Raw genomic sequence first — 26,870 nt, forward strand, 5'->3', positions numbered from 1 at the left:
CTGTATTCACCAGACATTGCACCTTTGGATTTCCATTGATTTAGGTCTTTACAAAATTCTCTTAATGGAAAAAATTTCAATTTCCTGGAAGACTGTAAAAGGTACCTGGAACAGTTCTTTGCTCAAAAAGGTAAAAAGTTTTGGAAGGATGGAATTATGAAGTTGCCTGAAAAATGGCAGAAGGTAGTGGAACGAAAGGCTGAATATATTGTTCAAGAAAGTTCTTGGTGAAAATGAAAACTGTGTCTTTTATTTTTTCTTAAAAACTGAAGGAACTTTTAGGCCAACCCAGTATTTTGTTGAGGATTTATGCATCTGTGTTCATCAGTGATATTGGCCTGTGGTTTTTTTTGTTTGCTTTTGGTTTTTTTGTTCTGTGGTATCTTTGGTTTTGGTATCAGGGTGATGGTGGCCTCAGAATGAGTTTGGGAGTGTTCCTTCCTCTGCAATGTTTTGGAATAGTTTCAGAAGGATAGGTGTTAACTCGTCTCTAAATGTTTGATAGAATTTGCCTGTGAAGCCATTTGGTCCTGGACTTTGTTGGGAGTTTTTTTTTTTTTTTTTTTTGCAGTACGCGGGCCTCTCACTGTTGTGGCCTCTCCCGTTGCGGAGCACAGGCTCCAGACACGCAGGCCCAGCAGCCATGGCCCACAGGCCCAGCCGCTCCGCGGCATGTGGGATCTTCCCAGACCGGGGCACAAACCCGTGTCGTCTGCATCGGCAGGCAGACTCTCAACCACTGCGCCAACAGGGAAGCCCGGGAGTTTTTAAATCATAGTTTCAATGTCAGTACTTGTGAGTGGTCTGTTCATATTTTCTATTTCTTCCTGGTTTAGTCTTGGGAGATTGTACCTTTCTAAGTATTTGTCCATTTCTTCTAAGTTATCCATTTTATTGGAATATAGTTGCTTGTAGTAGTCTCTTATGATCCTTTGTGTTTCTTGGTGTGAGTTGTAACTTCTCCTTTTTCATTTCTAATTTTATTGTCTTGAGCCCTCTCCCTTTTTTTCTTGATGCATCTGGCTAAAGGTTTATCAGTTTTGTTTATCTTCTCAAAGAGCAAGTTTTTAGTTTCATTGTTCTTTTCTGTTGTTTTCTTTGTCTCTATTTCATTTATTTCTGCTCTAATCTTTATGATTTCCTTCCTTCTACTAACTTTGGGTTTTGATTGTTATTCTTTCTCTAGTTGCTTTAGGTATGTAAGGTTAGCTTGTTTATTTGAGATTTTTCTTGTTTCCTGAGGTAAGATTGTATTGCTATAAACTTCCCTCTTAGAACTCTTTTTTCTGTGTCCCATAGGTTTTGGATCATCGTGCTTTCATTTGCGTTTGTCTCTAGGTATTTTTTGATTTCCTCTTTGATTACTTCAGTGATCCATTGGTTGTTTAGTAGCATATTGTTTAGCCTCCATATGTTTGTGTTTTTTTAGTTTTTTTTCTTGCGATCGATTTCTAATCATAGCATTGTGGTTGGAAAAGATGCTTGATATGATTTCAGTTTTCTTAAATTTACTGAGGCTTGCTTTGTCACCCAGCATGTGATCAATCCTGGAGAATGTTCCATGTGTACTTGAAAAGAATGTGTATTTTGCTACTTTTGGATGGAGTGCTCTATGAATATCAATTAAGTCCATCTGGTCTAATGTGTCATTTAAGGCCTGTGTTTCCTTATTGATTTTCCATCTGGATGATCTGTCCATTGATGTAAGTGGGGTGTTAAAGTCCCCACTATTACATTGTGTTACATCGATTTCTCCTTTTACAGCTGTTAGCATTCGCCTTATATATTGAGGTGCTTCTATGTTGGGTGCATATATATTTACAATTCTTATATCTTCTTTTTGGATTGATCCCTTGATCATTATGTAGTGTCCATCTTTGTCTCTTGTAATAGTCTTTATTTTAAAGTCTATTTTGTCTGATACGAGTATTGGTACTCCAACTTTCTTTTGATTTCCATTTGCATAGAATACCTTTTTCCATCCCCTCACTTTCAGTCTGTTATGTGTCCCTAGAACTGAAGTGTGTCTATTGTAGACAGCCTATATATGGGTCTTGTTTTTGTATCCATTCAGTGAGCCTGTGTCTGTTGGTTGGAACATTTAATCCATTTACTTTTAAGGTAATTGTCAATATCTGTGTTCTTATTGCCATTTTGTTAATTGTCTTAGATTTGTTTTTGTAGGTCTTTTTTCTTCCCTTCCTCTTTTGTTCTCTTCTTGTGATTTGATGACTAACTTTAGTGTTATGTTTGGATTCCTTTTTCTTTTTTGTGTGTGTATCTGCTGTATACTTTTGGTTTGCTGATACCATGTGGTTTTGATATAGCAGTCTATATATAAACAAGATTGTTTTAACTTCCTGGTCTTTTAATTTCAAATGCATTTCCAATATCCTGCATTTGTACACTTCTCATGATTGCTTGTTTTGATATCATATTTGTGTGTGGATTATTTCCCACCTTTACTGTATGTTTACCCTTACCAGAGAGCTTTCCCATTTGTAATTTTCTTGTTTCTAGTTGTGGTCTTTTCTTTTCCACCTAGAGAAGGTTCTTTAACATTTGTTACAAAGCTGGTCTGTTAGTACTGAATTTTCTTAGCTTTTGCTTGTCTGTAAAGCTTCTGATTTCTCCCTCAAATCTGAATGAGAGCCTTGCTGGGTAGAGTATTCTTGGTTGTTTTTTCCCTTCCATCGCTTTAAATATATCGTGCCATTCCCTCATGGCCTGCAGAGTTTCTGCTGAAAAATCAGGTAATAATCTTATGACAATTCCCTTGTATTTTATTTGTTGCTTTAAATATTTTCTCTTTTTTTGCCTTTAATTTTTGTCAGTTTGGTTACTATGTGTCTCGGCATGTTCCTCCTTGGGTTTATCCTGTATGGCACTCTCTGCTTCCTGGACTTGGGTGACTGTTTCCTTTCTCATGTTAGGGACGTTTTCAGCTATGTCTCTTCAGATATTTTCTCAGGTTCTTTCTCTCTCTCTTCTCCTTCTGCGACCACTATAATGCAAATGTTGGTGCATTTAATGTTGTCCCAGAGGTTTCTTAGACTGTCCTCATTTCTTTTTATTGTTTATTCTGTTCCGCAGCAGTGATTTCCACCATTCTGTCTTCCAGCTCACTTATCCATTCTTCTGCCTCGCTTATTCTCCTATAGATTCCTTCTAGTGTATTTTTTATTTCAGTTATATTGTTCATCTCTGTTTGTTTGTTCTTTAGTTCTCCTAGGTCTTTGTTAAACATTTCTTTTATCTTCTCCACCTGTGCCTCCATTCTTTTTCTGAGATCTTGGATCAACTTTACTATCATCACTCTGAATTCTTTTTTGGGTAGATTTCCCATCTCCACTCCACTTAGTTGTTCTGGGGTTTTATCTTGTTCCTTCATCTGGGACATATTCCTCTGCTGTCTCATTTTTGTCTAACTTTCTGTGAGTGTGGTTTCCATTCCACAGGCTGCAGGGTTGTAGTTCTTCTTGCTTTTGCTGTTGCCTCCTGGTGGATGAGGCCAGTTTTCAGGCTTCCTGGTCGGAGGGACTGGTTCCTGCACATTGGTTGGTGTAGCTGGGTCTTGTCCCTCTGGTGGGCAGGGCTGTGTCAAGGGGTGTGTTTAGCAGGCAGCTGTGTGCTCAGGAAGATTTTAGGCCATCTGCCTGCTGATGGGTGGGGCTGTGTTCCTGATCTGTTGGTGGTTTGTCCTGAGGCATCCCAGCCCTGTATCCTGCAGGTTTTTGGGTGGGGCCAGGTTTTGGTGAGAAAATGGCAGCCTCCAGGAGGGTTCATGCCAATTAGTACTCCCCAGAATTACTGCCACCAGTGTCTGTCCCCGCAGTGAGCCACAGCCGACCTTGCCTCCACAGGAGACCCTCTAATACCAGCAGGTAGGTCTGGCTCAGGGTCTTATGAGGTCACCGCTTTTTCTCCTGGGTCCTGGTGCGCACAAGACCTTGTGTGCACCCTCTGAGATTAGAGTTTGTTTCCCTCTGTCCTGTTGAATTCCTGCAATCAGTCCCCTCTGGCCTTCAAAGCCAGGTGCTCTGGGAGCTCCTCCTCTCATTGCCAGACCCCCAGGCTGGGGAGCCTAACGTGAGGCTCAGAACTTTCACTCCTGTGGGAGAACCTCTATGATATAATTATTTTCCAGTTTGTGGGTCGCCCATTTGGCAGGTGTGGGATTTAATTTTATTGTGATTGCTCCCCTCCTACCATCTTGTTGTGGGTTCTACATTTTCTTTGGATGTAGGATATCTTTTTTGGGGTAGGTTCCAGTGGGTTTTTTTGTTGATGGTTGTTCCAGCAGTTAGTTGTGATTTTGGTGTTTTCGTAAGAAGAGATGAGCTCATGTCCTTCTCTTCTGCCATCTTCTAGGCAAGGTTTCTGAGCAGCCCCTGCATGCTGAAAAGGCTGCTCTGTGCTCTGGGTACAATGGGATCCAATTAAACAGTTTCCTTCACAGCTGCTTGTAGGTTACCAACTAGCAGGTGACCTCTAGTTTTGTATTTTATGAATGTACCACAATTTATTTTTTAATGTTCCCCCATTGGTGGGCATTTAGTTAGTCTTCCGTTTTTTGCTGTTGTGGATGTTGTTAACAGTGAATGTCTCTGTTGCCATTTTTTAACCTGCAGGTCTCTTTAATGTGGGAAACAAGCTGCTAGTGAGCCTGGACTTGCTTTTTGCAATCCGAAACCAGATCAAGCTGGGGGAGGACCCCAGAGTATCCATCAGCACTCTTCTGAAGTCAGTGCAGGATCAGACAGGTAAAGGTTGGCTTCCTCCGTTTCCCCAAGGTTAGTTCTAAGCTCCCTGGGGATTTTCAGTGATGGGCTTTCGTTAACATAATTACCTTGGAGGAGAGTCTGATATTTTGAAAAGAAGACATTCTTGACTTCCTGACACACTCCTCCTCTTGAATTTTACAAATGCCAAACTTTGGAAAGCATGAGTCTTTCCATGTATCCAGAGACCTTCAGCACAGTATTAAACAGACTTCATAGAAGCTCATCCTTTGGTCATAGGTAGACTTGGTGTTACTACATACTAAGCAGACTCATTCTGAATACACAGCTTCTGGAGGTCTGCTCCCATTTCCAAGGCTCATGCTGAGACATGAAGGTGGGCACCACCCTCCTTATTATTAGAAGTTATTTTCCCCTTTGCTTTCCTCATTTCTTTCTGTTTTTGCTTTTCCCATCCCTTCCTACAGAATCCAGGCCCCGTGCCCCTTCCCTGCTCTGAGATCAGATGGAGTAGAGGAAAGGTTCTAGGGTCCGACAGGCTTGTGTCTGAGTCTGCACTCTACCACTTAGTGGCAGTGTGGTTTTGAGTACGTTATTCCCTGTGCCTCAGTTTTTCCAGTTATTCAGTGAGGGTAACAATACTCTTGGCTCATAAAGATGTGAGAGTTAAATGAGAGAATGTATTCAAAGCTGTCAGCATAGCATCTAGGTCCTAGTGGGTGCTGAGTACAGGGCAGCTATAACTCTCATTGGAATTGCCCTTTGAGTTGCTACCCGAACACCTAATGGCTAGGGTTCTTGACCCTTTGGTGGTTAGTACTCTTGGGTGTTCTTAGGAGAGAAGCAGTCTTGCAGAATTGCTGTTCTTGCTGGCCATTGCTCATCCCCTGTGGCCTCCAGGTCTTCTTCTGTGAACTTCTCAGAGCTCTTGCTCTCCTTCTAGAGAAGACTCTTACCGCAGAGGAGCTGAGCCAGCTGCAGGAGCTGCTGTGCAATGGGTATTGGGCTTTTGAGTGCCTCACTGTCCGAGACTACAATGACATGATCTGTGGCATCTGTGGTGTGGCCCCCAAAGTGGAAGTTGCCCAGAGGAGTGAAGAAAACGTGCTGGCACTAAAGAGTGTGGAGGTAAGTGCCTTGTGGTCGCCACAGGTGACCTTTAGAAATGTCTGCCCACTTTGGCAGCCACCTTCCTACATGGTGTGTCCAGGAGCAGATGGCTCTAGTTCTTTCCTGGGTGAGGTGAGTAGCTTTTTCTTGCCACTTCCCAGGTTTTCATCTAAGGCAGACCAGATGGAAATGGAGGCACTTGTTACTTATTCAACAGATTTATTAAACATGAACTACAGGTGCACTTTTTAGGCATTTGGGAAATGGCAGTTAAACCCACGGAGTTTTTGAGCTCATGGAGCTCACTTTCTGATTTGGGGAGACAGGAGACAAACATTAATAATTGTGTATATTATATTAAAATACTATTAATATATATTATATGTAATACATTAATTTAAAGTAACATAATGACAGTAAGGCAGGGTAAGGAAGAGACCAGTATTGTGGGAAGAAGGGGCTCCTGCTTTATAGAGGGTAGTCGGGGAAGTCCTGTCTGACACAAGGGCATTTGAGTAGAGCCTTCTGAAGCCCATGTAGTTTTCAGTGGGAGGAACATTCCAGGCAGAGGGAGCAGCAAGAATGGGATCTGAAGAGGGTTTGCTGGGCATGGTTGAGGAACAGAAAGGTGGCCGATGTGGCTGGCTCTCTGTGAGCAGGGTATAGAGTGGTCGGATGTGTGAGGTTCAGGAGGCTATGGGTGGCCCGGGCCATTGTAAGGACTTCCACTGAGTGAGATGGAGAGCCAGTGAAGGGTTTTGAGGAAGAGTGGACTGATCTGACTTAGGTTCTTAACTAAAAAATGTTCACACAAAGATAACACCAAACTCAGATGGCTTTATACATTAATTCTAACAAATATCCAAGAAATAAGATTCCAGTCGTAGAAGAATAGCAAAAGTGGATATAAGTCATTGTGTAAGGCCATATAACTGAAAGCAAAACCAAACATTTAATACAAGATGAAAACTTGGGCTGATAGTACTCATGAATATAGATGTCAGAGTTCTGAATAAGATAATTGCAGAACAGATCTAACAGTGAGTAAAATAAAATCATGACTAAGCTTATCCCAGGAAGGTAAGATTGTTTCAGCATTAGAAAATATACTAATGTAATTCAGTACTTGACAGTTTAAAGGAGAAAACCCATATGATTATTTCACTGGATGTCTAAAAAAGACTTTTTTTAAAATTCGCGCCCATTATGATAAAACTCTTCACAAACTAAGACTAATAGGGGAAATTATTTAACCTGGTACAGGGAATTTTTCAAAAATTCCATAGGTGAACTCTTTCCCATCATCATGCTGAGAGCTCTGGTCTGCCTGCTTAGGTGTGGAGTGCCCCGTGAGCATGCTAGCGGTCACGGTGGGTGCGAGCTTTTCCATGTCTGAACTCCACCACAGTGACTCTTAAGCACTGGACCTGCAGCTCACTTGTTTGCCACCGGGAGTGGTACAGGACCTCTGGAGAAAAGTTCGGGTGTATTTTGACACGGCCAGCTGAGCATATTAGGGATTTAATGCATATTCCTCTTTCTCTTCCCAATTAAAAAAATAAGTACATACGCTGATCAAATAGTTCTATTATGAGGGTGGTGGTGTATAATGAGAGATATGAAAACAAGCATAATGCTACTGGAGCCTTTTAAGTGTTCCCTGTAGGTAAAATGAACTGTAAAAAAAATTTGCTTTTGTGTGTTATCTCACAAAGAGGCTGTTTCTAGACTCATTCAAATCTGCTTGTCTAATGGAAATATTAATAGTAGTGCAGCTATGATTTATTGAGCATTTTATTACATATACCAAGTTCTTACTCTGTACTCAGTGCATTACTTTCTGGCTGACTTCTCAAACCTGTGATATTTTTGTAGATGAAGGGGGCTTGCCCAAGCTCATCCAGTCAGGAAGGGGTGGAGCTGGGATTTGACCTTGGTCTGGCTCCCTGACTCCAGAATCTGAACTCATAAGCAGCACCATGCTCACCAGTACCTCCTGGGACCCTGAGCTCTGGTGTTATTATTATTTTTTTTTTTTGCGGTACGTGGGCCTCTCACTGTTGTGGCCTCTCCCGTTGCGGAGCACAGGCTCTGGACGCGCAGGATCAGCGGCCATGGCTCACGGGCCCAGCCGCTCCACGGCATGTGGGATCTTCCCGGACCGGGGCACGAACCCACGTCTCCTGCATCGGCAGGCAGACTCTCTCAACCACTGCACCACAAGGGAAGCCCCTGGGCTCTGGTTTTTTAAACACATCTGGTCACAGGCTTTTTGGCTTTTTGCTCTCTAGAATAGACAGAAGCCCGCCTCCCTGCAAAAACTCACATATCCTAGTCCTGCCTGGCACCCGCCTTGTTCTGATCAAGGCTCGCTCCTCACAGAATGGAGTAGCATTCCCTTCACTTTCTGTATGCGTGTGTCTTCTCTTCTTTGTTTCTGGGTGTTTCTTTCTAGAGACCAGGACTTTGTTTTCTCCCTTTTGTGTGTGGAGTGCAGAGTTGGGTAGTGCGTTCGAGGAGAGCAGGCTGGGGGTGTTCTGAAGTCAGTGAAATAGAAAGGTATTGAACAAAACAAACGTCCACGAGGAGATTGTAGGGTTGGCCCCTCCCCTCGGGGACTGGTAGAGGAGGACCCTCTGGACTGATAAGAGACCATCTCTATGTGGAGCAATAGTTCTTAGACTTTGTGGGCATAAAAATTACATTGGGCAATGATTTGCAAAGTTTAGTGTGAGAGGCTTGCTGGGCCTCACCCCCAGGGTTTCTGATTCAGTGGGTCTGGAGTGGGCTGAGCATTTGCATTTCTAACAAGTTCCCAGGTGGTGCTCATGCCACTGGTCCACGCTTCGAGAACCACTCACCTAGGGAATCTTTTAAAAATGCAGCCTTAGGGGTTTAGTTCATACAGATTGAGGTGCAGCCCGGATATCAGCATTGCTGAGTAACGCAAATGATTCTGATGAGGTAGTAGGATCAGGGTCTCACTTTGAGGGCTGCATAAGAGGGCTTACAAGAAGAAAAATTGAGTAGCACAGTGCTAGATGTCTACAGTAGGTAAGCACATGCTGCACGTAGAGGAGATAGCTGTGTGCTGGCATGGTCTGGGGGGACCTTTGGGAGGAGGTGAGGGATCAACAGGGCCTTGCAAGTGGGTGGAGTGCCACTAAGTTTTATTCTGATGATTCCTGCCAGCCAGGCATAGGGATTAAGGGCTTGGGCTTTGGAACTAGATCTTTGTTCACATTCTCGTTCAGACTTCCCCTCGCTCCAGTGCTCTCGCCTCAGGCACCCTCAGGCTTGTATAGTAGTAGTTAATTAGTCAGTGTCTGGCACATGACAGGCAGTGGTAGCTGCCCTCTCCTGGCGAGGCAGGGAAGAGGACGTGAATAAAGGCATAGACGCAGAAGGGACTTAGGTCTTGGGGAGTGCTATGGTGTGGGAGAAAGGAATGAGGCCAAGGAACAGTTTGGCACTAAGATGTTAGATTCGGGGGTGTCCCGGCAGTGTGTGGCTGTCTGACTCCTTCCCCCTGCTCAGCCTGTGTGGAGAAGGTAGGCTGTTGTATTGCTGATGTTCTGTGGCTCCTACAGTTTGACCTTTTTTGTCCTGACCTTTTAGTTTACCTGGCCTGACTTCTTGGCCTCTAGTGAGGTAAATGTGGAGGACTTTTGGGCCACGATGGAGACAGAAGTGATTGAGCAGGTGGCCTTTCCCGCCAGCATCCCTATCACCAAGTTTGATGCCTCTGTTATTGCCCCCTTCTTCCCACCACTCATGAGAGGACCTGTGGTCGTCAACACTGAGAAAGACAAAAACCTGGATGTGCAGCCAGTACCTGGTAAGGCCACCTGGCAGCTGGGGTCAGGGAAGGGTCCCATCGCGTCTGGAACATTGTCCGTGGCGAGACAGCATGTGTGGTTGAGAGGGTGCCAGACCCACCTGGAGGGCTCTTTCTGGAAAGATAATGACAACCTGTGACAAAATCCCCTGGAGATTAAAGTCATGTGCAGAGTTTTGAAGAGCTACCAGCCAGCCACATTGTATAGGACTGACCCACATAGCCCACTGTCAGCCTTCTGGGATGCACTACACTGAATAGTGGGAACCCTCTGAAAAATGCTGATGATAGGGCTCCAACCCCAAAGATTCTCACTGAGAGATGTAGGGGGAGGCAGGGAGTCTGCCTTCTAAACAGGTCTTTCAGATGGTTTTTTAGATGCTCTGTGCTTACACGTTGAGAAGCCCTGGGCTAGCTCTTCTGAGGGCATCGGTTTCTGACAACTTGGGTTTGATTCCCAGCTATGCCCCTCAGTGACCATGTGACCTCCACCAAATCCCTTCATTGCCCCGAGCCTCTGTTGCTTCATTTACAAAGAGGGCATGACATTGCTACCCACCACCTAGGTTGTTGTGAAGATTAAGTGAGCTAATACAGTTAGAGTGACGGCCTGCTTTTTTTTAACTGCAACTCAGAGTAAGCAATAGGTTCTACATCGTGACTCAGCGTGCTGGTCATATAAGTAACACGTCTGTGTATATCTGTAACTAAAACAACTTTCATAAAACAGTACTTTCCCTTACCAAATGCAACATACTTGAATTTCTATTCTATTTCATTTTTAAAATCCTGGATATGACCTGCTAAATTGATTTTATAAGTAAGGCCCCTGCACAGTTCTGTTGATCAGGTTCAGGAACCTAGTGTATAAAGAGCATTTTTAAAATGAGAGCTATTACTGTTCCTCATGTTGCTGCAGTTGTGTTAAGAATCTGAGATCATGGTTCTGGAAAAACTTAAAAGGTTAAAAGCTGACCCATTTCAGGGTTCTTTGCATGGGCGCTCTGCAGGGTATCTCCCCTAGATGTTCGAAGGCAGAAAGCTGGCTCTCAGAGACTTCGGATATCTGTAGAAGCTTGAGACCTGCCTTGAGTCCACCTCTCCCAGCCCCCAGGGCAGTGCTCGGGGCACAGCCTGCTCGACTGTGGACCAGGCCCCCTTGTTCCCATCCTCGTGCATGAGGGACTCCGCAGGACCTCAGGTGGCTGGCAGTAGCGCCCTCCCATTAACACGACGTCTCTTGCAGGCAATGGCGGTGCCTTGGTACGGCTGCTCCAGGAGGGCGCCTGCAAGCTTGAGGAGATCGGCTCCTACAGCAGGGAGGAGCTGCACTGCCTGCTGAGGCAGTGTGGCATCCCCTTCGGGGCAGAAGACTCCAGGGTGAGTCTCGGGGCAGTGCCGGGGTTAGGGACTTTAGGAGCAGACTGGTGGGCCATTTTTCTGGGCAGGGGTATGAATACCCATGACTGGGCACTTGCATTGGACACAGGGTGCTGGTGGGCAGAGAGGCCTGGGAGATAGCCAGCAGCCAGATTGTTACATGCACGCAAGGCCTTCCCATCCAGGCAGTTCCTCTGTTGAGGTAGTGGGTCCAGACTCAGGTTCAGGAATCCAGGCTCTCCTGCTAACTGTGTGTGGCCTTGGATAAGCTGCCTTACACATCTGAGCCTCATCTGCAAAGTGGAAATAACCAAAATACCAACCTCATGAAGTTTGCAGTGTCTAGTTATCACCTATCCAGGCTCTTAGAAAACAAGCACCACGGCATCCATAGAGAAGGAGGTGGAGGGATGTGTGTATTTAATCCATACATTATGTACTTCCCTTCATACTAATGTGCTCTTGAAAATCTAATGCTTCAAGTTCAGACTCAAATGTTGGCTCCTCTTTGACACTTTCCCAGCCCTGTAAAAAAAAAAATAGAGAGAACCCAGGCCTCAGAGTCTGGCAGCTTGATCATTCTGGCTGGCTCTGCCTGTGACCTGGTCCTTACAGGGCCTCAGCATCCCCATATGTACCTAAAGGACATTGGGCTGGTGAGGCTCCAAGGCCCAATGTGGCCTTAACAGTTTATTCATTTGCTTTGAGTGAGCATTTGAAGTGAGCATTTGGTGCTGTGTACCAAGCCTGGTCGCTCAGCATTCACTGCTGTGTTTAATCTGGTCCTTGTGCTCTAGGACCAGCTCTGCTTCTCCTTGTTGGCCCTCTACGAATCTGTTCAGAATGGAGCCAGAGCTCAACAGCCCCCACCTCATCTCACAGGGGGTAAAATCTACAAGATGTGCCCCCATCAGGTAAGAGGATAACGAGGAGGAACTCAGGGTGAATTTGTTCATGTCAGTTTGCCCACACAGAGGATCTGATTGATCCAGCTCATCCTGGAGCTGGCACTTAGGTCACTGGGCAGCTGTGGAATAGCTCCTTATGGGTCATCACCAGTGAGTATTAGGCACCCTACTGTGTGCTGGCCCCTGCGTCAGCTGTTGAGGGTACAAAGGTGAGCAACGAAGATGTCATTCCTCCCTCGGTGACCTCATATTGAGAAATAAAGTCACCTTGGCTTGTGGCACCAGCTCTGCAGGAACTAGACAAGGACCAGAGATACAAAGTAGCGGAGAGGGACCTGCTGTCTGTGGGGCAGCCAGAGGAGGCTGAGAGCCCCATGTAAGCTTGGGAAGGGATGTGACCACTATGTCCTGAGCGGGGAGGGGTCCCCGGAAGCCAGTTCATGTAGAGCCTTGTAGGCGAGAGTAACAGTTCGGGTTTTCTTCTGAGAGTGATGAGAGGGGCCCGTTGGATGGTTTGAATGGGAAACGGTCTGATTTGGGTTCTAAGAAGATCACTCCTTAGGCCCGTAGAGAGCATGCACAGGGTAGGCGCCAGGATAGCACTGGGAAGGTTGTGCCCTGTGTGACACAGTCGTCCCAATCCCAGAAGATGCCAGGGTAGAAAACCCCCTGAACAGTGCTAAATGGGGAAGACGGCTTTGCAGAGCCTCCCTTTTACTGAGTGGGCAGGGCGACTAGCTGTCGGAAGAGAGTCGGGTCATCAACTCCTTTAACAGCCCCTGGCAGGTCAGAGCCTGCTCAGAGCCTTGTGTTCATGTGACTGGGGTTCATCTCAGGAGAAGCACTTCACAGCACAGGGATGTGAGAGCTATAGGTCTCGGGGCTGTGGCGGCCAGTGGTGCTACCTGGAGGCCATAGCCAGGACTGGTAGGTGTGAAGGGAGGGAGGTAGAGGCGAATTCTCCAGTGGACACGCAGCTGCCCAGCAGTGGAGTGGTCTTTGGGGGATCTGATGAAGGCTCTACCTTCATCTGGGGTTCTCATCTGGACAGCACCATCAGGGTCTGCTCAAAATACAGATGCTTAGACTCCACCTTCAGTGGCTAATTCTGTAGATTTGGAGTGGGACCCAGGAACTTCCTCTTAGCTGCTGGTGCCATGCAGCCTGGGAACCACTGGACTAGATGGTGTTTGGTGGGGTGATGTGGAGGGTGGGGTTTGGAGGTGGGTGGGGATGGGGGGATCTCAGCCTCATTTGAGGCTCGGATGCTCCCAGCTCTTCTCCCAGGCTGCAGTGAGCTGGTGACTTCATTTAGGGACAGAAGTAGGAGGGAAGCAGAATGTCATGGGCTCTGGCAGGATGGCGTGACCTCAGTCATAAAACCTGATTGTCCGTCTTCCCGGGAGGAAGCGAGTGGACCTGACTCGGTCTGTCTGCAGATTGGCTTCTTCACCCTGTGCTGTACTCCATCTCCCCACCAGGTGGTGTGCGGCTCCAAGTATCTCGTGCGGGGCGAGAGTGCCCTCGACCACGTGGATCTGCTCGTCTCCTCCCGCCACTGGCCCCCTGTGTATGTGGTCGACATGGCCACACCAGTGGCCCTGTGTGCTGACCTCTGCTACCCAGAGCTGACCAGCCAGATGTGGGGGAGGAATCAGGGCTGTTTCTCTAGCCCCACGGAGCCGCCTGTGGTGAGTTCCCTTCTGAGGAACTGGGACACATCCCCCTGGTTCGTTGGGAAGACCTTCTGCGAACCATCCACCACCTTTTTTCTCCACCGGTGTTTTGTCTCAGTGCTCTGGAACCAGCATTTACTCCACAAATTTTTACTGACCAACCCCTACGTGTGTGTGTGAGGCCACAGCCTGTCACTTAGGGTGCCAAGGGTGACCCCAGGTATCTTGGGGTCAAAGGGGTCACCTTGCAGTTAAGCCTAGAAAATTGCCACCTTTGAGGACACTGTGCATGCTGACATACAAAAGGCCCAGACCAGCCCTGTTTTGGCTTTGACTGAATATGCTGCATGGCATTCCTTGTGTTGTGATCTAGAGGCACAGTGGCTTAGAAAACGCTAACTGTATCAGCCTCTTTCCTCTAATTAAAAGGGGAAAGTAAGGCCCCGAGGTGAAAATGGACCTGTCGAGTGTCACACAGCAGATTAATGGCAGAGCCCTGGTCTTTGTCTTGGTGCACTGTATCAGGCTGTGGTTCTTAGCACGGGCACATGCCCTTGGCTAGAAGAGACATTAGGACTGGTAATAGGAAGGGGCCATCATTGTCATCACTTCCCTTTTCCTTAGTCTGTGGGGCTCACTGGGTTTGTAAGGTTGGTGTGAGGCATTGCAGAAGGGCATCTGAGCCTCCGTGGGAACCACTTCCTTCCTGTTCCCCTGCAGCCCCAGTCTGAATTGGTTAGGCAGATATAAATAATAGCTCAGGTAATCCAGCATCTGCTCTGGGAGGTGGCCACTGTTACTGTCCCCATTCTCACATGAGGAAACGGAGGCACAGGGGAGGAGGAAAGGGGGACTTGCCCCAGTAAACGTGTTATGTGGTGACGGTAGGATTTAAACAGAGCTGGCTCACCCACAGCTTTCACTCTCACCCATCACACAGCTTGGACCTTAATCTTCCCTCACGTCACAGTGGCTTATCTCCCTTGTAGAGCGTGTCCTGCCCAGAACTCTTGGACCAGCATTATACGGTGGACGTGACGGAGACTGAGCACTCTGTCCAGCACCCGGTCACCAAGACTGCCACACGGCGCATCGTCCATGCAGGCACACAGCCCAGTCCTGGCGACCCCAGTGCTGGGCACCACTCCTTGGCCCTGTGTCCTGAGTTGGCGCCCTACGCAGCCATCCTGTCCTCCTTTGCAGACAGCAAACCAAACAGCGTCCGCCAGCGGCCCATTGCCTTTGACAATGCCACCCACTATTACCTCTACAACCGCCTCATGGACTTCCTTACCAGTCGCGAGATTGTCAACCGGCAGATCCATGACATTGTGCAGAGCTGCCAGCCTGGCGAGGTGGTCATCCGAGACACCCTCTACCGCCTCGGGGTTGCTCAGATCAAGACGGAGACGGAGGAGGACGCTGAGGAAGAGGAGGTGGCCACAGCTGCAGAGTAAGCCGGGCTCTTGTGCAGGGACCGCACCATCTCTCTCAAGCCATAGTAAGGCCCTTGCCCGAGGCAGATCCATCCAGGGGACCAGCCTCTGATGCTGGGACTGACCAAAGAGCTTCCATTTCCTGAGCACGGTGGAGCCCAGGGTCCTTGGTTCTCAACCTTCTTGGGGTCGGGAGAGGCACCAGGACACTCTTAACTAGCCCCAAAAGAGCACTTGGGTGGCACCATATGTTCAATAAAGGGGCAGGGAGGCTGAGAGAAGGCAAGTAGCTGCTGGCTTCCCAGGGGCGCCTGTGGGTCGGGGTGGAGGTCCTGGGTGGGCCAAGGCTGCTGAGGTTTCCCTTCCCACCCAGGGACACCGTTTCCAGCCCCTGTGGCCTGTTGCCTTTGACTCGGGGCCTTGGGGGCTTCATGAGCTCCAGGGGTCCCTTTGGGCTCTTGATTCTCCCAGAGGAGGAATGCATTCCCCTCCTATTCTTCCTGCACCCACATCTGGGGGCAGCTGAGAAAGCGTGAGCCACAACTCTCTTCCAGGCCTAGCCTCCCTGCCCCAAGCTTTGAGGAAGAGGATCCCCTTCCTGGTCACTGCTGCTGCAGCCTGCCTCCTCTCTGGACCCTCATCACAGAGGGGATGTGGCCCGTGAGCATGACATAACCTGGGGGAAGTAGGAAAAACTCCCTTCTGTGAAGGGTAAGCAGACTGGGCGGTAAGGAAACAGCAGGACTGGCTCAAGTGCCCAGAGTTTGCTTAGGGCACGGGAATTGGCCGTGTTACTTAATTTATTGAGAGGAGTGGAATAGGTGGCTTTTTTCCCCTCCCTCTTCCCCGACCAGAATAAAGTTTATTAAATTATATGGTTTGGGTGCAACAGGAGTCAATTCCAGCCTCATTGTATGCAGCTCAGTGTGGTTGGGCCCCAGAGGTGCTGGGGTTGGTCACTCACTGCGGGAGGATGGAAGGAGGTCCCCGGGCGTCTGCATGGCACAAAGACCAGAGGCCAGCTGTGTTAATGCTGTTAGTTTAATGCTGACAGAGACAATTCCACAGCGTGACTGTTTGTTAGTTATGATGAGTCAACCTGGAGTGTGTGCTGCTTACTTGGTGTGGCCAGCCACACGGGGCCCCTGCCTTCCAGCTCAGAATGGCGGGGTCGGGGGGGGCCGGACAGAGCACCTCAACCTTTAGCTGCCACCTGGCTCATTGCAGCAATACCAGACCTAGGGTGGGTGGGGCCGTGGAGAGAAGGCAGAGAGGGACAATTAGATTCTTCCAGAGGAGCCACCCTGCTCCAAGTGCAGCCCTGAGCACCGGCCTGCTCTCCTGGATCCACTCAGCAGGTGTTCTTCCATTCTGCCAAGGGCCAGGGAGCCTTGTTTTTTCCTCAAGGTTTGGGCAGCTCCTGGGGACTTGAGTCCCAAAACCAGTCCATTTCCATTGAAACAGGAGGGGAGGAAGTGGGAACAGGCTAAGAGTGAGCTGGGTATTCTCCCAGTCGGCATAGCACACGAGGCCACAGCATTGAGAACTGGCGGGGCGGAGCCCCAGCCCCTGACTGGCAGTGATGGCCCAGGCCCTGGGAGTGGGGTTCTCTCCAACCTCCTGTAGATCCCACATTCCCGAGTTTCAGAGCTGGGCCAGGCTGTTGAGGGAAATGACCAAGGGCACAGTCTGTGTTCTCCCCATGGTGCCCCATCCATGGAGGAGTTGAGAGCTTGGAGGAGGGGAGAGAGTACATCCCTGTGATCACCTCCTCAGCAGAACTGGTAGTTGTTGGGTTGCAGCAGGGGCTGGGCAATGTCCCCCTGCTCACAGCAGCCCAGGTGCTCGCTGGAGCTCTCCTCCTCCGGCTCGCTGCTGCTGCTTGGCAGGTTGCTGTAGTCCTGGGTGGGGGGATGTTGGGATGGTCAGAACTGATCAGTCAGGCCCAGCTTTAACCAGCCACCCACCCTGAGCCTGGCACCACTCACCTGCTCTCTTCTATCCACTTGAACCTGCTCCTGAAGGAGGGAGCAGATTTGCTGGAAGGTGGGTCTGCGGGTCGGCTCCAGGGCCCAGCAGGCCTGCATGATGCTGTATCTGAGGCAGGACAGAAGCTACTTGTGGGCCTGCGACTTCTCATGTCTGTGCACTCATGCACACACACTACAGGGTTCTGCCCCGCAGAGGTCCCACAACCAAGTCAGAGGTGAGCTTTGCACAAGGCCAGTGCGAAGTCCTTGGTGTGCGTTATCTAATCTTTCCAGTAACCCCGGGGGAAAAGGGCTTTTTGTCAAAACGGGCGTGGTAACTGAGGAGAAAAAAAGCTCAGAGATGCTATTTTGCCCAAGCTCCTAGGATGAAGAAGGGGCACTCTTGCTGCCTGCAGGTAGGTTTAAGAGGCCAGTCGATGGTAGGACTAAAGTGGCAGAGGAGCTAGCTGGCTGGGTGCATCCACCTTGGCGGTAAGCGCCTGGGTGGCATAGGGAGCAGCCGTGGAGAGACAGTGGCTGGAGAAAGATGCGGTGGGTGAGATGGGCCAGCGAGTGTGGGGGAAGGCTGTGGTGAGGGCAGGGAGCCAGTGAGGAGCCTGGAGTGGGCCGGCTGGCGTGAGGCGGCTAAGAGGCTGCAGCGGCTGGCTGGCTATGCTGAGTGAGAGGCTGGCCGCTGCCACAGAGCTCCAGGACAGGGAAGAAAAGAGAGAGCCTTCTTGAGGTCATAGCAACAGAGTCTGAGTTAAACATTCATCATCCGTCTTAGGGCTAGCCGCAGTTGAGAGCCCTCTTTGAGAATGTCCCCCGTGCTACCTGGGAAACCAGTGGAAACCCTGAACTTGATAAAAGGGGTCTGTCTTAGTCCACTGTGGGCAAGTGGAAGCCTGGACCCTGGAACGTTGTGGACAAGAAAGGCCACACACCTTCCCATCCACTTCCAACAAATCCTGGGGTATTTTTCCTCCCTGGGGTTCTTCACTTACATGTTCTTTGGGGCAAACGCAGGCTGGGCCATTTGGTATCCGTCCTTCACCAGTTTATAGAACTTGCTGTTCACCAGGATGCCAGGGTAGGGGTTCAGCCCTGCAAAGGACAAGATCATGGAAAAGACCATATTCAGTGCTCACTGTCACCTTCCCCCACACATCTTGGTAGGGCTGGGTGTGAAGGGTCCCAGCTGGACTGCAGTAATAGAACAGCAGCTCCCCTTAACAAGTGTTTACTATATGCCGGGCACTGCAAAAGGCTTAGGCTTCTAGGACGTTGAAAGTCTTCACCCAGGCCTCATCACATCCACAAAATTCCAGCACAGGCTTTGGAATAAGAGGTTGGTAGAGGAGTACATTGAAGGGCTTAGCCCAACTTCCTGTGCCTAGTGCTCCAGAAATGGGAGCTGTATCTTCAAGGACATGCATGCTTCAGAGAGTGAGGGCAAACAGCATTCTAGGAAACAGCAACTGCACAAGCAGACAGGTGAGGAAACAGCCTGGAGGGAGTGCCTGTCGAGGGAGAGGGTCTGCCCTGCCCACTCCGGAGCTGCAACGCTTGGTTTTCAGATGCTTCGCCCTTCCCTGCACTCTTAGCAGCCCTTGCTTTGCCCTGACCACCAAGGGTCCTGGACTAGCATGCTCCACGAGGTGTAGGACACTGTGGGCAACCAAGCACCAGTCAGCCCCACGCTGAGCCTGCACTGGGCCAGCGGCTTACCGAGTGAGAAGATCTCCCAGAGGAGGATGCCATAGGACCAGACGTCGCTCTGAACTGTGTAGACGCAGTCGAAGATGCTCTCTGGGGCCATCCACTTCACGGGCAGGCGGGCCTGGCACAGCAGACCCCAGTCACCTTGCACCCTGGGTCACCACCCCTCCCCAGCCTGGCCCAGCCCTCCCAGCACTCACGTTGCCCTTGACGATGTAGTTGGAGTCATTCATGATGTCCCTAGCCAGACCAAAGTCCCCAATCTTGGCCACATGGCCACTGGTCAGCAGCACGTTTCTGGCTGCCACGTCCCGGTGGATGCACTGAGGGAGAGCACTGTAGGGTTAGTCCTGATCCCTCCCCTACCTGAGCCCAAGGTGCAGGAGGAACAGCCAGGGCCCAGAAGGCTTGGGGTCCTCCTCGAGGAAGTGGGCATCAGTTTTGGTCCTGTACCCTGGGTCCTGTCCCTACCTTCTACCAAGACCCAGGTCTGGGAAAATTTAATGTGGGCATACAGTCAGTGTTGAGAAACCACCATGACTCCGGCCCTCTGGCCCCGCGTGGCAGGAGCTGCCTCAGAGCTAGGTCTGCATGGGCCCAGGAGCAGTGAGCCCTGGGGCTCCTAACAGGAGCAGGAGCTGCCACCTTCAGGGCCCTGCCATTCCAGGCCCTTCCCTAAACATCTGCACACATTGTAACCCAATTCTACCTTCATGCCATTCTATGATTGTGCCCGTTTCTATAGGTGTAGAAATCTAGGCTCAGAGAGGTTCAGCAGTTGCTCAAAGCCACACAGCAAGTGGCAGAGCCAGCATTCAGGCTCTAGACTCCCAGGCCTGTGTTGTAAGGAGGACGGCCCCCTTCACACACTCCCTTTTCTCCCCCTTGTCCTCACCCATCCAGCCTCATGGGGGGTTGGCTGCCCCTGCCCCCCACATCATGGGGACCTGTTTTCTGACTTACGTTCTTGGAAGCGAGGAATGCCATGCCCTGGGCCACCTGGCTGGAAAAGTGGAGCAGGTCACGCAGCTCCAGCAGCCGCCCATCCTCCTTGTCCAGGTCTGGTGTGGGGAGAGGTGTCAGGGCGGCCCCCCCACCTCATCCCAAGCAGCCCCTCTCGTCTCCCTCAGCCCTGGTACCTCCTCCGCACCTTGCTCAGAGAATGAATCATTTGATGAAGAAGTGGAGATGGGCCTCATCTCCACATAGGTGTCCACACCCTGGCTGGAGAAGCCGCTGTCCCTGCATAGGAGCGGGGACCGGGGGCTGGTCAGTGCCTGTCACTGCACTGCCCAGCTCAGGCCTCTCCCAGCCACTCAGCAGAGAAAGGAAGAGACCTCAGGGTCAACTTGAACTTTCCTTTCTGACACCTCCTTTGAGTGATCAGTGACCTCTGCTTGGCCATCCAGTGAGGAGCTTACAACCTGTTCTCTCTTTGGGCAGCTCTGCCTGTTAGAAAGTTCTCCGCTGTTCCTAATGCTAATCTGCCCCCGGGCTATTCCTCCTCCTGGTCCTCGCTCTGCCCTCCAGAAGCATCTCGCTCTTCTCTGGAACAGCCCAGCAGGGCTTCGAGCATATTCCAGGGCCCCTTCTTTGAGCCCTCTTGTCTACATCACAGCTCTCCCTTCTGGCTGCACGTTAAAATCACCCAGGGAGTTCCAGATACTCAGACCATCAAACCCAAGACTTCAGAAACTCTAGGGGTAAAGCCCAGTCATTCCCACTTACACATTAATCCAGGCAATTCCCGCGTGCAGCCAGAGTTGAGGACTGGTCTAGAGCAGTGCTTCTTAAACTTACCCATGTGCATATGAATCACCTGGGGAATCTTATTTAAATGCAGATTCTGAGTCAGCAGGTTTGGGTAGGCCTGAGATTGTACATTCCTAACAGCTCTCAGAAGCTTATGAGCCTGTGCTTCGGGTGGCTGTTCAGGTTGAGAAGCACAGCTCCACATTGAATAGCCACCACTGCTTCTAATATTTCAACCACATAGGAGTCTGGACCTCTCACCTCCTGCTCCCTCTGTGATACAGCTGTGCACCTTGACGATGTCCTTACTCTCGTGTTCCCAGAAAAACAACCTAGTGCTTTATTTATGGTTTGACCATTAAACTACCCACTCCCTTGGTCTAGAAAGTGTACTTCTATTAATGTAGCCTGGGATCCCATTAGTAGGACTGGTTCACATGCCATTTCCCCTTGAAGTCACCCGACTCGGAATCCTTTCCCCATCTGTAGATTTGAAGATGGAAGCTAATACTTGACTTCAGTTCTCATTTTGAGTTGCTCTGGCCTGAGTTTCCAGCCTGCTGAGGCCCAGCGTGAGCCACCCTCTCAAAAGGGTGTCAGAAAATCAGAGAAAATCCCGCCAGCCCCCATACTCGAGGTCACTGGATGGAGTGAAATGGCCTCCCCCGGCTTGGTAGCTGACATTGGCAGGATAGGAGCCCAGTGTATATACCCTTGTTGTTCTGACCCAGCAGCCTGACCCTGAAGCCTCACAAGCCCCGAGTCCAAGGCTCCCAGGACATCAGTGTAGCTCAGATGAGCACTGGACGAGGAGTCAACAGAGCTGAATCCAGCCAGGCTCCGCCTCTGCCCTTGACTCACGTGTGACACAAAGGCCACTTTCTCTCAGGTTCCCCAATGTGGCTCTGTCCATCTGCCTCGGGGTGGCTTCCAGGAATCACAGCATTACAGAACAAGAGCAGAGAGATGCTGAGGGGTTCAACCCCTGATGGCTTGCTGGGGAAACTGAGGCCCAAGTGGACCAGGGACCTGGCCACAGCTATGCTGTTTTACCCCTGCTCATTCAACGCCTGAAAGACTCTATCCCACTTCTCCATGGCTACTCCAACGTGGAATGGGTGCCCCCCAGCCCCCGACAGCACATGCTATGGGAGAAACAGGGCCATTATCCCCAAGATTTGCCCATCGCTAGCGAAGGCCCCAAATGGATCTTGGTTAATCTTTTACGTATGATAAAATAATGATTTCATTAATGCCTATCTCCACCAGACTGTGAGCGGCCCATCTTTGCCCTCAATACTCCCAGAACATAGTAGGGGCTCAAATATTTGTTGGATGATGGGAATAAGTAGGAGGAAAACTGAGCTGCCCATATAATATGGGTGGCTACTCCCCACAGCACAAGCGGGAAGGTGAGGGCCACGCAAGCCACCCAACCCTGAGCTGACTTCGGGGACAGACATGGGGGCCCCACCTCCCAGTCCTGGCCTCCTTCCCGTCTTTCACCAGGATACTACCTGCGGATGTATTTCTTTTCCAAGTGGATGTTCTTGTAGCCAGTGCCTGCCTTGGGGTCCTGGCCTGGACTCAGGCTGGGTCCCAGCATGGCCTCAGCCTTCCTTCGCAGAAAGTTGAGCAGGTCGCCATAGCAGCAGTACTCAGTGATGACCAGGACAGGGCCTAGAGCAGCCAAGAGTGGGGTCAGTGCACCCCTAACACACCACCCCATGTGGACAGGAACATGGGGCAGGGGCAATAAGAACCTGTACTGGAACTCAGGAGCCCTGGGTTCTAATCCTGCCTGTCTATAAGCAGCCCTCTCTGCTTTCTGGGTGACCTCAGTGACCCAACTGTCTAAAGCAGAGGAACCTCCAAAAAACTGTAGCTGAATCATTTTTTCTTCGAAGGAAATCTATGACAGTTCCACATAAGTCAAAGCTGCTATAGGAGAAGAGATTGGAGCGGACTGAGAGTCCCAACAGGCCCTGGGGCACTTCTGTGGGCCCTGCGGTGAGTGTCCAAGCCTCTGTGAGTGGGGGCTTCGTAAAAGGTAGATTTGAAGGGCTTCACTCCAGACCCATATCATCAGACTCCCTGGAGCAGGGCCCAGGCATCTGCACTCTTTTCTCCTTTTCCAGGTGACTCAGAGCCACTGATCAGATCTCACAGAACTGCCTGTCATCCATAAGCAGCTTCTGACCAGTCCAGGCATCTGGCCTAGGAATTCAAGGGTTGCTGAGACAGGGATCCCACCTTCACTTTGTGGAGACGGGAAGGGGAAGATGGAGTGAGGTAGCCCTGGGACCCTCAGACACCCAAGAGGCCCTGCCACCATGGGTCCCCATGCCTGCCAGGGCCCCTTACCTCCATGGGTACAGGCTCCCAGAAGGTTGACTATGTTCTCGTGCTGGCCCAGGTGGCTCATGATCTTCAGTTCCGACATGAGGGCCTCCTTCTCGTCAGCGTGAGCCGTGGCTGGGAGATGGGGCCACAGGTCCCACAGACAGAGAAAGGGCAGGACATGGAGAGCCATGCACACAGACGCCCAGGGGAGCAAAGCAGAGGGGACCCAGAGCCCCAAAGCAATCAGAAGCCGAAAGAGGCAGGAGAAATGAGGATACACGATGGGAGTTATGGGGAGAGAGAGAGGAGAGATGGCCTGTTACTGAGCTGATTTGGGGTAGCAGGAGGCCAAGCTGTGGCCAGGCCATAGGCCAGGATGGCCTCTCTGCACCTCAGCCCCTTCGAGGCTCAGGCAGAAGCCCTTCCACACCCAGGAGTTTGAGGGAGCCGGGAGCTCACAAAGGAAGCCGAGAGTCCTCACCCCTGATCCCAGGCTCTGTTCCACAGGCCCTGACAGGCCGAAAATGTGGGTGATGCCCTTGTGACAACAGAACAGACCCTCCCCTGGCATATACCACCTCCTACCCGCTCCCCCCAAACCTGCTTCCTGCACTCACTCTTCAGCATCTTCACAGCCACCTTCAGAACAGCATCTTCCTTGCCCAGACCAAAGGCCGTGGCCTCTACCACCTTCCCAAAGGCGCCTGCTCCAAGGGTTTTACCTGTCACACAGAAAGCCTGCTTAGGTCCCGGGGCACCTAAGTGCCCACAGGCTCCCTGCCATCCACGCTGGCCCTGTGACAGGAGGGCATGTTGGGTGCTGAGACCCTGGCTCACCAAACTGCAGGTTGTTCCGGGGGAACTCCCACTTCTCGTTGTAGGGCAGCTGGGTTGGGTCGATGAAGGTGTAGCTGTTGCCCCCGTAGCTCTCGATGATCTTCCAGCGCACCTGGTACTTGGGCTTCTGCAGAGGGAGAGGGAGGAGGCACGGGTCAGCTGGGCCTGGCAGGTGGATCTTGGACATCATCCCAACCCGGGAGGACAGGGGCTAGGCAGTCCCACCACACAGCGGGAGGAGGTCGGTGTGGCCTGCGACGTGGTGAGAGGGGCTGTGTCATCTCATGCCCATGGCACCGAGAGCCCCGTCCCTGCCTGGCTTGGCCTTACCATGGGACCGTCCATTCTCCAAGCCTCAGTTTCCCTACCTGTGTATTGAAAGATTTGGATACAACCACCTCTGAGGGTTTTGACAGCTCTGATAATTTGGTAATTCCTGAGCCAGGAGGGAGGGTAGAACTGTAGATCCATCCATCCTTCCATCCATCCATCCATCCATCCATCCATCCATCCATCCATCCTTCCATCCATCCATCCTCCCATCCAATTATTACTTGTTTGTTTTATTTTCACTTGTGAAAAGAACAAAATTTACCATCCCAACCATTTTTGAGTATACCGTTCAGTAGTGTTATATACAGTCACACTGTTGTGCAACCAACCTCCAGAACTCTTTTCATCTTGAAAAGCTGGAAGTCTGTACTCACTAAACAGCAACTCCCTGTTCCCCCCTCCCCCGAGCCTCCAGCCACTTATCTCATGCATCTGACTGTTCCGGGTACCTTATTTAACTGGAATCATGCAGGATCTGTCCCTCTGTGACTGGCTTATCTCACTTAGCATGATGTCTTCAAGGTTCATCCATGTTGTTGCCTATGTCAGCATTTCCTTCCTTTTTAAGGCTGAATATTATTCCCATCCAAATATTTCACCGAGTACCTATTTGTTTCAGGCATCGTTGATGGACAAAACAAGAGTCCCTGTCCCCTGGAGTTTGCATTCTAGTTGCTAAGACAGACAATCAACTCAGATACATATGTAGGAAATTTTCGAATAGTGCTATGGAGAAAAGAAAGCAAAGTAATAGGACAGAGAGCGCCAGGGACAACTGAAGACAAGTCAGGGAGGGCCCCTGAGGAGGTGAGAGGGAGCTGGCCACGTGAGCGTCAGGAGAAGCACTTCGCGGGTGCAGGGAACAGAGGTTTGGAGGCCTGGGGGTGGGAAAGGTCTTGGCGAGTCTAAGGGACTGGAAGGTGCCGTGTGGCTGGAGGGGAGCGGGGGCGGTTCTGGAGGCAGGAAAGTCTTGAGGGCTGCAATCAGCAAGTGAGTTCTCTAAGTGCAAGGTGAACCCTTTGAGGCCCGATGCAGGCGAGTGATGCATCCGACTCTACATTGCTAAAGGACCAACAGAGAGAGAGACCCCACGTACAAGACAGCGAGCATCTGGAGGACCCGCATTCCTCTCAGGCTCTCCATGCTGTTCCAACCAGCCAGCTGGCGGCGGAGCCTAAGCTGAGGAGGAGTGGCTGCCTCTCTCTTTCCTGCCCCGGGTGGCAGCTGCATGGGGTCATCATGCCAGGGGTGCCCATGAGAAGTGCTGATGGCAAACAGAGTTTAGGTGGAAAGTGGAAGCTGGGCTGGGGCGGTGGAGGACACTGAGACCTCGAATCAGCAGTCCAACTCTCTTTCCGGTCAGTCGTGGGGACAGGGACCAGCTGGGCTGTGCTTAGCAGCTGGGCTCCTACATGGGGCACCCAACTCGGGCAGGGGGAGCTAAAGTGGGTGCTGGGGAGGAGGGTGACATGTCTCACCAGGTTAAGGGAAAAGACTCCAGATAGCCATAGGGAAGAACTTCCAGATGGTAGTTCGGGGGGAAAGACTGCAGTTAGACATAAGGAGGAATTTCCAGGTTCTGATTCAGGACGAGAGACTAGCAGTGAACTTAAGGACATCCATATTACAGTTTCAGCAGATAGTCTGAAATGGGACAGGAAGAGGACTTCCTGAGTGTCAGAGGATTCAAACCCTGTGTGTGGGTGCCTTCCCAACACAAAGGATGGACACAGAACCAGGAGGGATTCCTTGACCTTGCCTGGCCACTTCCATCTCCAGGGGCCACTGTGGTGAAGGCTGTTTTTTCTCCCCTGCCACTTCTCCTTCCTCTGGCCCCCGCAGCTGGGCCTGAGTCAGCCCCTCGCCAGCCCACCGCAAGCTGGGCATGGGATATTGGGGAAAGGGAGGGCAGGGCTGTCTGGCTGGAACCTCAGCTCTCTCTCTGAACCCCAGACCTGATACCTAGAGGACAACGCAGCTCTCCCACGCCTGCCTCAGGCATCCCCACCCCTCTTCCTGGAAAGCAGACACTAGCTCTGCTCAGCCTCTGCTATCCCTAGACAGGGCTCCTGTGTAACTCCCAGGGGCTTCTACCCAGAGGGGCCTCTCCTCTGAAGGAGAACCCTAATGGGGAGGCCAGGATGGGCAGCCTCAGAATATAATGCTATCAGTGAGCGCCTCCTGAGCACTTCCTGTGAGTGGGCGCTGGGCTCCACACTCAACGTGCGTCATCTCACTTAATCTTCACAACAGGCCCAGGCCACTTCCCCTTGGTGACCGAGGTAGGCATGGAATCATCAAAGTCCCCACAACTCCCCCATCCAGGCCTGCTGTTTTGGGTGGGCGGATGTTTTCTATCTCAGGAAGGGGGAGATCTGAACAGTTTCCACTGGAAATCTTGGGGACCCTCCTGTGCATCCCCCATATACCTCCCCATCCCCAGAGCTCAGTTCCAACCCCCAGAATTCCAGCCTCTCCAGTGGCTTCCCCGTCTCCTTCGGTCCTCCCCATCACCAACATCCTTTCTTCCGCATGTCCTTCCTCCTTCCAGCCTGCTGACTCCTGCCCTTTTCTCTTCCCCCTTGGCCCGCCTTGTGGTCTTTCTGGGGGCCAGAAAGGCGATGACTCAGCCCTGAGACAGAAGCAACCCTTCCCCCAAGCGGGGCCACCCCTCCTCTCAGGCCTGAGTAGTGAGGACAAGCCAGGCTGAGTCCCCAGTGAAGGGGCAAGACTCAGAACCCCGTGGAGCAAAGCAGAGGACACTTGGACAACAAGCCCTGCGGCAGGGCTTGGCCATCTTGACCCCCGGGATGCCCTCCTTCTCTT

At 50.8% G+C, this 26,870-nt stretch overlaps 2 protein-coding genes across 9 annotated transcripts in view; one reads left to right on the plus strand and one right to left on the minus strand.

Moving 5' to 3' along the window:
• HMGXB3 (HMG-box containing 3) overlaps positions 1–18,762 on the plus strand; it is a 63,339-nt gene extending 44,577 nt beyond the window's left edge. For 4 of the 8 annotated variants that reach the window (XM_081233594.1, XM_081233595.1, XM_081233599.1 and 1 more), the window contains 8 exons: positions 4,632–4,763; positions 5,686–5,870; positions 9,471–9,690; positions 10,937–11,070; positions 11,868–11,984; positions 13,460–13,669; positions 14,644–15,107; positions 18,466–18,762. In XM_081233594.1, the coding sequence (XP_081089720.1) occupies positions 4,632–4,763; positions 5,686–5,870; positions 9,471–9,690; positions 10,937–11,070; positions 11,868–11,984; positions 13,460–13,669; positions 14,644–15,107; positions 18,466–18,664 (1,661 nt within the window). In that variant the 3' untranslated portion in view covers positions 18,665–18,762. Of the gene's footprint in view, positions 1–4,631; positions 4,764–5,685; positions 5,871–9,470; positions 9,691–10,936; positions 11,071–11,867; positions 11,985–13,459; positions 13,670–14,643; positions 15,966–18,465 lie in introns of those variants that run through there. The other 4 variants (XM_081233600.1, XM_081233601.1, XM_081233596.1 and 1 more) reach the window with 3 other exon arrangements.
• The window catches only part of CSF1R (colony stimulating factor 1 receptor), a 29,541-nt gene continuing 18,709 nt past the window's right edge, over positions 16,039–26,870 (minus strand). Inside the window, exons 11-21 of the mRNA XM_081233602.1 lie at positions 23,712–23,838; positions 23,492–23,596; positions 22,896–23,006; positions 22,049–22,211; positions 19,930–20,021; positions 19,743–19,840; positions 18,980–19,102; positions 18,789–18,900; positions 18,065–18,164; positions 17,079–17,187; positions 16,039–16,991 (exon numbers count right to left, since the gene is read on the minus strand). Of these exons, the coding sequence (XP_081089728.1) occupies positions 16,863–16,991; positions 17,079–17,187; positions 18,065–18,164; positions 18,789–18,900; positions 18,980–19,102; positions 19,743–19,840; positions 19,930–20,021; positions 22,049–22,211; positions 22,896–23,006; positions 23,492–23,596; positions 23,712–23,838 (1,269 nt within the window). The 3' untranslated portion in view covers positions 16,039–16,862. The remainder of the gene's footprint in view (positions 16,992–17,078; positions 17,188–18,064; positions 18,165–18,788; positions 18,901–18,979; positions 19,103–19,742; positions 19,841–19,929; positions 20,022–22,048; positions 22,212–22,895; positions 23,007–23,491; positions 23,597–23,711; positions 23,839–26,870) is intronic.

This window comes from Mesoplodon bidens (assembly GCF_964165515.1).
Source record: "Mesoplodon bidens genome assembly, chromosome: 4".
NCBI classification, from domain to species: Eukaryota; Metazoa; Chordata; class Mammalia; order Artiodactyla; family Ziphiidae; genus Mesoplodon; species Mesoplodon bidens.